This window comes from Leopardus geoffroyi, chromosome A2, assembly GCF_018350155.1.
Source record: "Leopardus geoffroyi isolate Oge1 chromosome A2, O.geoffroyi_Oge1_pat1.0, whole genome shotgun sequence".
In the NCBI taxonomy this organism is placed as follows: domain Eukaryota; kingdom Metazoa; phylum Chordata; class Mammalia; order Carnivora; family Felidae; genus Leopardus; species Leopardus geoffroyi.
Window position 1 is genome coordinate 55,146,532 of NC_059331.1, and position 12,880 is coordinate 55,159,411.

The 12,880-nt window shown below is 44.3% G+C and overlaps 1 protein-coding gene across 5 annotated transcripts in view; it reads right to left on the minus strand.

Moving 5' to 3' along the window:
- The window catches only part of CA2H3orf20 (chromosome A2 C3orf20 homolog), a 98,978-nt gene that overhangs the window by 46,480 nt on the left and 39,618 nt on the right, over positions 1–12,880 (minus strand). For 4 of the 5 annotated variants that reach the window (XM_045493918.1, XM_045493920.1, XM_045493917.1 and 1 more), the window contains 3 exons: positions 12,049–12,169; positions 5,679–5,810; positions 706–820 (listed from right to left, as the gene is read on the minus strand). In XM_045493918.1, coding sequence (XP_045349874.1) covers positions 706–820; positions 5,679–5,810; positions 12,049–12,169 — 368 coding nt within the window. The remainder of the gene's footprint in view (positions 1–705; positions 821–5,678; positions 5,811–12,048; positions 12,170–12,880) is intronic. The other variant, XM_045493919.1, reaches the window with a different exon arrangement.

Consider the following 12,880-nt stretch of genomic DNA (forward strand, 5'->3'; position numbering starts at 1 on the left):
CATTTTACGTATGCTGTGGGAACCCAAAGGAGCATATGACTCATTCAGCTTAGGGAACCAGGGAAGGCTTTCTGAAGGAGGAGTACAGTTGAACTGAGTCTTTAGGGATGAGGAAAAACTCCTTGGAACACAGCCCCCTGGTGCCCAGCCAGGGTGGCATAGAATGGAAGTCACTGTTCCTCTGTCCCCAGGCCCATCAGCAGGAAGAAAGTCTAGATGTGGGAGCAGTTTTGAGGTCACCAGGCTGGCCCCAGGGGGAACCCTGTAGCCTAACAAGGACAGACTGGTGAGCTGGCTGCTTTTTTCCCTTCTACTGAGATTGTCCGCAAGAAGAGGAACAGGGTCTACAAATGGATGACGGGCAATATGGGAGAGCTGAAAGGTGAACCAGATGGGGACAGAGAGAGTTATAGAACAATGATGGGAGGTCCAGGAAAATAAGACAACCACAGGAGACACTGAGGACACATGGGACCATGCTCAGAAAACTGAAGGTGGCAAAGGCCACCACTACTTGAGACACAGCCCTGAGCAAGTACCCTTGCTTTGGGAACCTAAGCCTTGTTACCCCATCTACTGATGAGGAGGTCGCCCTGCCCACCCACCTCCCCAGGTGGTAAAAAGCTGTCCTCAGAGATGCCTTGCAGGTGACCCAGGATTTAGGAAGTTATCTGACAGGCATCACTCTACTTTTCTGCTCCTTACCTGCTGCCAACAAGACAGAATTCATAAACTGTGACACTGTCTTTTGAAACCGCTTCTTGATCCCCACTAGGGCTTGGCTCATCTTAGACATCTTGTCGTCCATGCGGGTCAGCAGCTGGGGAGAGGCCAACGGGAAGAGCATTGTTGCCTCCCCGCCAGGAGCCCAGGAGCCATTGGCCCAGCCCACCAACAACTAGGCCTTGCTCCAGCTTGGAGGATGTGCTGTCCCCTCTGCCTGGGACACAGCCCTCTCCCCCTGCACTCAGGGATTTCCTGCACATCAGCCCAACCTGACTCAAATGTCCCCTTGTGGGAGGGCTTCCCTCCAGGGAGCAAAACTGTTCCTTGCTCTCTATGTAGCCTGAAGTCAAAAGTTAGCCCTTTATGAAGTAACTGGATGCGTATGAGGCTGTCTCCCCCACTGGACTGTAAGCTCTTCAAGGGCAGGGACCGGATCTTGATCTCTTTGGTGTGTGAGTGCCTGTCATGCAGAAGGTGCTCAATTAATGCTTGTTGCATTATGAACAACTAGATAGACAAGGGCCTCTTTGGAGTCCTTGCTGCCAGTCCCCCTCTATATGCACTCCCCAGAGTCCCTTTGTCTCCTACAGCTGCCAGAACATCTCAGATGAGAGACTGTGATCAAGCTTACGTAGATTGGTTCCTGTAGGGCTCAGTTCGGGACTACCCTGAAAGGCCATTCTGGCTCTGAGGCCCTCTGTAGGACAGCGAGGCCTTTGCTGGGGCTGCCCCACCGTTCAACCTCTACCTCTGCTACAGCATTTCAGAGGCATGTGGAATGAGGCTCAGATCTCAGAGTTCATGACAGTCGGGGTCTGACTTTTTCTCCAGAAAGCCTTTGTTGATTTCCTCAGCCAGGAGAAGTGCTCTCCATGCTAAACCAGCATAAGGGCCCATTGCTGTCCTTTCCACCCTGGGCCTGGCCATTTTGTACTTTCTTTATCTCTCAATGTGACTGGCCCCTCCAAGGCAGGATCTTTGCTTTCTATATCTCCTGCTTAATACAGAGAAGTTGCAGAAAAAATTTTCTTCAGTGGAATTGAAGCCTCAAGTAGAGAGAATGGGATGGATGGGGGACAGATTTTCTGAAGTGTGACAGTCAGTCTATAGATTCTTCTTTGCCCTGCAGTCAGGACTTCTATAAAGGATGCCCCAATTAATGGCAAAGCTTCAACCATCCTTCTGGTTGTTGGTCCCAGCTGCTGCTTCTGGGCTAATTTTATTTATTTATTTGTAATTTATATTCAGCCTGCTTCCAATAGGTTTTGAGGTGGCACTCTGGGCTAATAAAGCATTTAAATTGAGGTGTTGCCTCACTTCCAAAGTGCTGCCTTGATAGAAATATTTAGTAAGAAGCCTGGCTGCAGGGCTGTAAAAGCTAGGACTGCCATCCTGCCTGTCACTCTGATAGGTGGCTCCTTCCAAGGTGATGGGTGTCTGGGGAAGCCATTTAACAAGCTTCTCAGTGACGGGAACTTTGTGGGAGGAGGCCACCCTAATCCCCACCCTCAGCTTTTCTAGACTGCCATGGATTTTGCTGATGAGTCATAACTAGCCCCAAACACACAGACCTAGAAAAGGTTGAATGGATTGTAAAAGTCCCAGGATGGGAGTGTGTGGAAGCCAGGCAGGCCCTTACATGTCACTATAAAGATGGGGACACTGAGTCCCAGAAAGGGAAGGGACTAGCCCAAGGCTCTATGGCCCCTTCCTAGCCTAGGCCAACCCACACAATCAGCAAGTATTCTCAGGGGCCCCTTGCAGCTCTGATGGTCCAAGAATCTACGATGAACCAATTTTCTGGACCTTCGGATTTCATGTAAAAATATTCCAAGATGCTTAACTTGGCAGCTAAAGTCAACATTTGAGAATTGTGTTACCTACAATAAAGTTGATATTTCCTCATTTATTGGTGTTTGTCTAGTCAGAAATCTGTGTTCTCAAACAGAAGGGGTTATTACCTTGTCACTTTTATGGAAAGTCAGTATTCTTGGTCAATATCAATGACTATAGACTAGAACACAGCACTGTTTTCAGAAGCTGTTTTAATGTATTGGTCTGCTTATCCCTATGCTAAATGTCCCCAAGACAATTGTGCTTTTTGAGTTATGATGTCCTTTTAAATAGCTTTCCAGGTTTCTACCACACTGTCAAACTGCCTCTGTGAGCTTCCCTTATGAAGATGCCACCTTCTAGACCACATGGTCCAGCACAAATAAAATACAAGCTACACATGTGGTGGTAAACATTCCTGTAGCCACATAAAAAAGCTCTTAAAGGTGAAATTAATCCTAATAACTATTTTATCTAACCCAATATATCAAAAAATGATGGTTTTAACATAGAATCAAACTCTTCATGAGAAATTTTTACATTTTCTTTCCATGCCAAGTCTTTGAAATGTAACATGCATTTTCACTTATGGCCCATCTCCATCTGGGCTTGTCACATTGCAAGTGCTCAGTAGCCATCTGTGGCTTGTGGCTACCATATTAGGACTCTGTCGTGGACTTCTGGACTTCTAGGTCTAGCTTCTAAGATTGCGTTTAGGTAAGACAAAATAAGACTTGAATTACTAAGGGGCTTTCCTAGTCCCAGAGGGCATGTTTGGTATTTGGACATAGGGTGACCTCTCTTGGCTTGGCTGTTCATGGGGTTCTTTAATTGCTTACATCCTGGTTCTCAGCTATGATCCAGGCTGCAGCAATTGCCAGACAAGAGGTTGCCAGGAAAATGAAGCATTATTGCTACTTTATGGGAAAGAGCAATTCTCTAATACCCGTTGCCTTTGGTAAGAAAAGTAAGCTCACGTTTTTTTTTTTACACAGCTGAAAAAGCTTTTTAAGAAATATAGACATATGACCTCATATATAGTGTGTACTTAGTCACATAACAGCGACTTTTAGAGTAATAGCATGGAACCAAATGGGCAGGGTGGACTCATCAATAAGCATGATCATCATCTTAGCCCAGATGGAGTCAGAACCCTGGGGTTCTTTTGCTCTTTGAAGTAATGAGTGCAGCCTGAAGTCACAGGCATCTGAGTTTCCTGGGTGCTCCTATGAGGCCCCTTTAACTGACACACTCTCTCCTGGTACCCCAGTGACTCCCAAGTGCGCCCTCCCTAGCACACTGCACCAATCCAGCTGGATTACAGAGGGTTGTTGAAGCTTTTGCCCCCTTCCATTAGACCAAAGATACCTTAGAGACTAGAGGGACTGAGATTTCTTCCATTTCTACATCCCCTGCAGCCAACTTGGCACACTGCAAGTGCTAATAAATGTTTACTGAATTACTTAATGAATTAATGAAGTTGAAATCCTGCTGAAATGAAAAGGCAGTGAAAAACAGGTGCAATGCTCTCTTCCAAGAAAAACACAGGTGTTCCGTGCCTTATTCAAATAGCATGGGCCCCTAGCAAATGCCTGCCTCCATGTCTGCATGTAAAGTGAGAACTTTGGGCTGGCTTCTCCTCATGGGCTCTGTCAGCTTTGTGAGTCTATGAGACTTGGTGGCAAATGCCCCTGTGGCACAAGAGCCTTGCTCAGCTCCAGAGAGGAATACGGAGAGGGTGAACTGCCCTCTGGATGGTCATATAACTGATCACGCAAACCTGGACACTATTGAGAGTGAAAGGGGATGCTATTAACAATTCCTCCGGGCTGGCAGGTACAAACTGGGACTGGCCCTGGGGAAACTGGGAGGTGTGGTCCTCCTGCTACTGTTCCAAGGAGGCTTCCCCAGTGGAATCCCAGCAAAGCGCTCTGTGCAATGCAAGTGGCTCCATTAATGAGCCCTTGGTTATCCCAGTCTCAAGGTATATGTCAACTGTTCCCTACTAGACTGTAAACCCCTCAGGGATCAGGGGTGTCCTCTGATCCTCTCTATCCTCTCCAATCTCGCTCCACAATGTTGACTAGGGACCAGGTACATATAAAGATCCATGAAGACACGGCAAATGGAAGAAGTGAGCTTCTAGTCTCCACTGTTTGCTCACCCACCAACAAATACTTAGTAAGTACTTAATTTGAAGCAGTCCTTGTGCTGGGGCTCTGGTGACACAGACATCAGTAGGAACCACAGGAAATTCCCAATCTGGTAGAGAAGATAGGCTTATAAATAAAGGAGTGCTAGAATAGAGATGAGTCATGACTGGGAGGGCCGAGCAGAGGGAGAGGTAGACTCTCCTTGGGATGGGAAAGGGGGTGGTGGAGAGGGTCATCATCACATGTTGGTAGTAATTCATTCCAGTATCATCTCTCTCTCTTCTGGTAACAGCACCATGATGTTCCTGCCTCATCCATCATGCAGGTGGTATACCTGGGGCTGATCATGCCCTGGCTCTCAGGATGGACATGACACTTGAGCCTAGCCTGTGAGAGCAACATGCACTCCTGGCCATGGGGGCCATTTTAAGCAGAGGCAGCAATGTTGGTGTTCTACTGAAGCACTTAGGAAAGAGAAGCCCTCTTTCTCCTAGGAAGAACAAAGCTCTTAGAATACCAAGCCCAGAGATGCCCATGACAATCTTGTTACTATAAGGAGAGAAACTCTCTGAGAACGAAACCAACAAAATGGAAAGCAGAGCCAAGAGATGGGAAGATCTGATGGAATCATTTGAGATCCTGGATTCACCGTGCCTAAAGCTGCTTACTGATAGACTTTTCAGTTTACTAAGCCAATACAGTCTGTCTTTATGTTTAAGCTAATCTGCATTGGATACAATCACAATTGAAAGACTTCTAACAGGTAGAAGTTTCACGGAGAAGATGGTACTAACATCAGGTAGTGAATGATGATGAGTAGGAGTCCATTAGTCAGAGAAAAAGCTAGGGCCCTGCCTAGGGCAGGGGTGGAGGAAGAGGAGGAGCATAGACATTGAAATATGGGGTGGCTATTCACATTGAGATACCCTGGGGTCAGGCCTGGGGACCTGGTCTGCTTTGGCTTACCCGTTTATCCTGCGCTACTCCATGCGGACAATTGTTGGCTGAAACAGAGAGTGTTATTGTCTCATTTAGGGAGGTGAAGGTGACTATGATGGAGTCCTGGCTCAGAACCGTCAGCTTAATTTGTTCATTCACCTGAAGATGAAGAAACCAATACTTAGTGGATCTCTGCTTCTATTATCCATACCCCACTCCTTACTCTCCACAAAGCATAAAATCCCTCCTGGCTTGGGACTGAGATAGCTGTAAGATCTTTCCAGTTCTTATGTTGGAATTTAGCTTTCATGGAGAAGAAAGAATGCCAGTCTCTCTTTGGGGGATTGGCAGAAAAAGTAACTGATGCCTTCCTACCCCTGCCCCTTCACTTTCCAGCCCAAGCTTGGAACCAACTGTGAAAGAGACATAGGAGTCTACAGGCGAATCAGCTTTGGTTCTAGTAGAGTTGGGTGGAAATGCAGCTTGGGTCATAAGCCTACACTATATCTGAATCAGACAACGTGTCCACCCAGGCACCAGTTCTGACTATGAACCTTGGTCTAGAGCATGCAGAGCTGCCTCAGGAAGCTGACAACATGGTAGGAGGCATCAGAATGCACCCCTCCACAGGTGGGTGGGCAGATGACAAAAGGGAACCCAGCAGGGGCTGAGCCACACATACTCAGTCTTCTCCCCTCAATCACCACATATGTCACTACTCTTCCCCTGAAGAGGAGCCAAAGGAACCTACCCACTCCCGCCCCTTTTTAAAATCACTTCCAAAAGGGTGGGATTTTCTATGTAGCAATCCCAGATAGGAACAGGGAGAGGATGAGCTGCCTTTATAGCAACTCACTCCTTTCTGAGAATTTTGTGTTCTAGAAGTAAGTCTGAGTTCTGCCTCTATTAGCAAACTACTGACCTTCTCTGAAGCTCAAATTCCTCAACAGGAAATAGGTGAAAGGCTAATATTAGGTTCAAATGAGATAAAGATTATGGAAGTGACAATGACCCATCACACACAAGAGCAGATACTGTCAGGATGTGTCAGCACAACTCCAGTGTGAGGTCCCTGGATGGTTCATGTGTACAGAGAGTTATGTATACACAGTGGCCCTACCTATGTAGGTACCTGTGTGGTGACGTGTTCTTCCATTTTCAAAGTCCCTGACCTACATGTACCCAAGGACTCCTCTGAACTAAGCAAATACTCTTCATTTCACTTCTTCCATTTACTTCTACTATCCCACTTGTTGGCCCCAAGGTCTACACTTAATTTCCTCACCACTGAATCCCTTCCTTATACTCTGCAGTCTGAATGCTAGTACTCTCCAGCACCTAGAAAATATTTACTCCATGGCTGTCTTCTTGCCAAGCCTTTTGACATCTTCAAATTTGTTGATCACTTCCACTTAAGAAAAAACCCTACCCTCTCCTGTTCTCCTTCTAGAGACTGTAGTAGAGAGCTGTGGTTGACAGCTTAAGTGCTACAGCTGGACAGGGTTCAAATCCTAGTGTAGCTACTTACCAGAGGAGCAATTTTAGGCAAATTGGTTGGCTTCTCCGAGCCTGGGGACAGTAACAGAAGCTTTATCCTAGGGGACTGAGCAGATTTCCTGGGGTAAAACATGCACAAGTCTTAGCACAGTACAACTGTTATTTATTATCCCTGCTTCCTGGATGATTTCTCTACAAGCTCATTCACTGCTCATCTTCTTGGGAGTTCATGAGCCAGTCTATCACATATATCTGTCCTCTCTAATCTCTCACCCTTAGCAAGGATTAGGTCACAAAAGGCACTGAGCCAAATCAGCACATCTAAAACTATATTGATGTCCGATCCTTCAGAAATTTCTGTTTCCACCCAAGCACATACTCCACTGTGGAGTTATCTATACTTCTCTTTCCTCTCATTTATCCCTATAGCCTGTGCCTGAATGTCACTGAATCCTTCTATTGAAATGGCTCCTTTAAAATATATTGCTGCTGCCCTTCATCGTGTCAGACCTGACCAGTAACTCCATAACCAGTCTTTGTACTATCCCATCCACTGATCTTTCCCTTACTAGTCAGCTTTCCACACAAATGCTGGACAGAGCATGCCAGCCATCAACTTAGAAACTAACCGGCTGATTATACTATACTTCCAGTATAGCTGAGTCAGCTCCTAACAGGCTGACCCTCCCACAGAACTTGAAAAAAAATACAAAAAAAACAAAAAAACAAAAAAACCCAATGACCCAAAGGCTCTGATGAATAAACAAAAGCAGGCAAATTTTGAAGAATCAAAACTTAAAAGAAAGGGCTAGCATGGGATGAATTTCCACTCTACAGTTTTAGCCTGAAGGCAAACTGCTGTCATGGCCAAAACACTGCCATCTTTCTCGCCCAGAGAACCAAAGGAATAAACCTGTGGAAATTATAATCACAAAAAAGTAAGGAAAAAATTCCAGAAGGGACAGTGCCAAAGAAATAGATGCCCAAATCCTATGAATAAACCATCCATATCCCTGGCTAATCACTGAACCATGCATGAGTAGTGAAGACTCAAGACAGCTAACTGCTAGGGAATCAGAAAAGTTGAACTCAAGACAGCTAACTGCTAGGGAATCAGAAAAGTTGAACTGAGATGTGAACTTCTGCCCACTGTGGTAAGACAAAGTTTGGGACATGAGTCTAACCAAGTTCACTGCCTGCTAAAACAAAACTGTTAACACTCTTCAGAGAAATACATCAGAATTCAGACAATCCATAGATCCTCAGATAACCTATACAATGTCAGTGATCCAAAAGTACTCAACATGTAAAGAACTAGTAAAGTGTGAGCTATTCTCAAAATAACAGATAACCAATCCTGTCTGGTATGTCCCAGATGTTGAAATTATTAGACAAGAACTTTAAGGCAGCTAATTTAACTGTACTCAATGAAGCCAAGGAAATTATATTTGTAATAATGGAAAAAATAGGAAATCTCAGCACAGAAATAGACAATATAAAAAAAAATTTCAATGGAAATTCTAGACTGGAAAATACATATTTGAAATAAAAAAATTCACAGGATTAGATTAGCATAATAGCAGAATGAAGATGTCAGAATAAAAATCAATGAACTTGGGAGATAGATCTATAGAAATTATTCAATCTGAGAAGAGAAGAAAATAGGACAAGGAGAAAGAAGGAGTATATTGAGACAATATTAAAAGCTATTAAAAAAAACATAATTGGAGTCTGGGGGAAAAGGAGAGAGATTGAGCACATTTTCCCCTAAAATAATGACAGAAGATTTCCCAAATTGGGTGAAAGACATGAATTTACAAATTCAAGTAAACCTCCAACAGAACAAAGGCAACCACACCTGGACACATCATAGTCAAACTTAGAAAATCAAATTAAAGAAGAAATCTTGAAAGCAGCTAGAGAAAATGAACAACGATTTGAGTAACTACAGACTTCTCATCATAAACTTTAGAGGATATACACAGTGGAACAGCATCTTTAAAATGCTGGAAGGGAAAAAAAAATTCTGTTAACCCAGAATTCCACACCCAGCAAAGATATCCTTTCATAAAGATATTTTTTCATATTAAAGCAAACAGAATTTGTTGCCAGCAGATCTGCACACTTCAATAAATACTAAGGGAACTTATTCAGGCTGAAAAGAAATTATACTATGGGGAAACTTGGATTTTCAGAGGAATGCAAAACCCTGAAAATGGCAAATATCTGGGTGAAAACAAACTGTCCAATGCAGTCTGCAAGACAATAAGCAAATTCCTCAGCCTAACATCCAATACCTCTTACCTCCACCCCACAGAAGATACACCTCCTGCTCCCTCTTTCTTTTACAAGAAGCACCTGTGAACTTTTTATTTTAATAAAAAAATGTTTTAATGTTTATTTTTGAGAAAGAGAGAGAGACAGACAGACAGGACATGAGTGGGGGAGGGGCAGAGAGAGAGGGAGACGCAGAATCTGAAGCAGGCTCCAAGGCCCTGAGCTGTCAGCACAGAGCCCGACGTGGGACTCAAACTCACAAACTGTGAGATCATGACCTGAGCCGAAGTCAGATGCTTAACTGACAGAGCCACCCAGGTGCCCCAAGAAGCACCTGTGATGCCATACAGAGTCCCAACTCCAAGTCTTTACAGATGCTATTCCTTCTACTCAGAATACTCTCCCTTCCTTCTATCTACATGAATCATATGCACACATGTTCACATTACAATTCAAGGGACACCTCATCTTTCAGACCACTCCTGACTGCACTAGCCCTTGTTATGCATTTCTAGATGCAGCTCCAGGGGACAGAACAATGAACTGAACTACACTGCCAAAACACTTTAGTGATGTCAAAGCAACTTCCCCGCCATTACTTTATTTAGTTCTCACAAAAGCACTTTGTATTGATGAGGCAACCAATACTCAGGAGCTGAGTGATTTTCACAAAGCTTCACAGCCAGAGTCGGCAAGGCTGGCACTGCACATGGCTTCTTAGACTCTCATTCAAGCTCTCTGTCCACTTGGTCACACTGATACATAAAACATGGTGCCTGTCTGCCACCAATTTATAATCTTTATGGATTATAAACTTTTCATAGAGCTGGAAAAAGTTTAATATTAAGGCAACAATTCAATATACCCCTAGATTGACAATCTCAGACCTGGCCAAGCATCAGAAGTACTTGTGACAACTACAGAAATCTAGCATTCTTGACAGACCACCTGAATCAGAATCTCTCTGAGGCTATGCCTGGGGATCTGCATTTTTTTAAAGTTCCATAGGTGGTTCTGATAAGCAACCAGAGCTGAGGACCTCTTCACTGCATGACTAATTATCAAATAACTAACCCAGACTGTGAGTACTATGAGAAGAGGCAAATGGATGTGGGCTGCAGTGCCATGATGGAGGGGAGGTATGAGCAGGGCTGTGAAGGAGGGGAAATTTGGATTGGTAGAGAGAGGAGGGAGAACACTTCAGGCCTATTCCCTAATAGGAAAGATGAGATATATTTAAGAGATTGAATGTTTCTGAGCAGAGGTGTGATCTATGGGAATTAGGATACAAGGATGAGAATCCAGTGGCCAATTTAGAGGATGAACAGAAAGGGCACAAGACAGACAATTAGGGGTAGGGTGCCTGAGCCCCACCGCATACTCCTAGAGTACTTCTGTCCATAATCCTTACCTTGAGGCTCTAAATATCAGGCCACCTTGAGTGTATTCTATGTTCTGTGATCTTTCTCTGAATTCCAACCCTATGAGCTTGTTTCCTCTCTCTCACAGCCCTTATTCTTCTCTATCCTGTGTTCTTATTACTCTCCTGGACTTTGGGATTCCTTGGGGAGTTTTGCTGATCTTTCTACCCCCAGATCAGTGATTCTCGATCAATAACAACTTTCTCCTCCAGGGGACATGTGGCAATGTGTGGAGATATTTTTGGTTGTCACAGTTTGGGGAGTGGGTAGTACTGGCATCTGATGGAATGTTGATAAATATCCTACAATGCATAGTTATAACAAAGACTTATCTATCCCAAAATGTCAGTTCTGCCAAGGATCAGAAAGTCTGCTCTAGATAAAGTAACAAGCACATTTAGTTGCTTTATTAATAAATTAGATTTATCATTATTATTTAGTATTAGTAATTCCACACTAATTTATTATTTAGTGAATCTTTGATGAGTGGCTGTCTGAGTAATCAAATGAATAATAAAGAAGGGCTTGTGTTTGTCAGCCACCTTTGACTTTCATGACATAGTAACATTATAAAAACAGAAGCTGAGACCAACATAGAATTGCTAACTTTTCTTATTGCCATGTATAGGCATCAAAAATAAAGACAGCAACTACTATAACAGTTATTTAATAAAGTGAAGGGCATTTAACCATCAAAATGTAGTAATATTAAAAATAATAAAAATAGGGGCGCCTGGGTGGCGCAGTCGGTTAAGCGTCCGACTTCAGCCAGGTCACGATCTCGCGGTCCGGGAGTTCGAGCCCCGCATCAGGCTCTGGGCTGATGGCTCAGAGCCTGGAGCCTGTTTCCGATTCTGTGTCTCCCTCTCTCTCTGCCCCTACCCCGTTCATGCTCTGTCTCTCTCTGTCCCAAAAATAAATAAACATTGAAAAAAAATTAAAAAAAAAATAATAATAATAAAAATAAAAAAGGAGGGATATTACTAAGGAAGTCAGTATGGCAGCAAACAGTTACTGTAGACTGGTGAAAAGTTTACCTCAGCCAGCTCCCAACCACTGTTCATCAACTGGGGAAACTCTGAATGAGACCATAAGCTCCTTAAGGGAAAAGCACCTGTCTTACAGGTAGCCCTATGACTCTTAATGCTGGGCAGTCTGAGGAAGACTGCCAAAGCCACCCCACTTGTGCTGTCCATGCCCACCTGATATTCCAGGGAGAGCAAAGTCTCTGTCTTGGAAGTCCAGCTCCACTTGTGGACTACGTAGCCCTTGTAGTCATTGGTGGTCCCACCTTCCTCATCCAAGACCAAGACAAATGGGCAACTAGGAGAAATTCAGAGGTGAGAAGTTGATGCCAGGCCCCTGAAGGAAGCCCTCATCACTATAGGCTACAGGAAGGCAGGGCTCTGAGACTCTGTCTTGGGCTGAAGGAACCATGAAGTCCAGCAGGCAGCCTCACTTCCTCTGCCTAATGTGGTCTTAGGCCCTTTCACCTGTTGATGCTACTGGAATGTCTGTCAGAAAGGGCAGGTCTGAGAGATGATGGAGGTTCAGGCCACATCCAACAGGGGAAGAAATAGAAGGTGTGTCCTGTTGCCCAAAAGCTGGAGCATACAGGTGACAAAATGGGAAATGGAACATCTATAATGCAAGAGTCATTCCTTCTGAGAACAGTTCCTCATGAAAGGCCAAAATAAAATCAGCTTTTGGCTGACAAGAATATGTGCTTCTCTTAAAAGACCCCACGGAAGTGGTACCCATGGCCTCTCCTTCACTTACTCCTGGTATAAAAAAATTTTCTCTACTAAGTATTCTTCTAGGAATTCCATCCAAGTCAACAATCAAGATCTTAGTGCCCTGGGGGTATAAGTGAGGAGTAGGACTTTGGGAATTGCCCCTCTCTTTTGCTATGACATGGATCCAGCAAGCAAAGGTCAGGCATCAAAATACCTACACCATGCAGGCCCTACTTTAACCCTGTCTCACTGCCCTCCTAGACCTCTGGACATTGATGGCCCCTCCTTTTCCCATGGT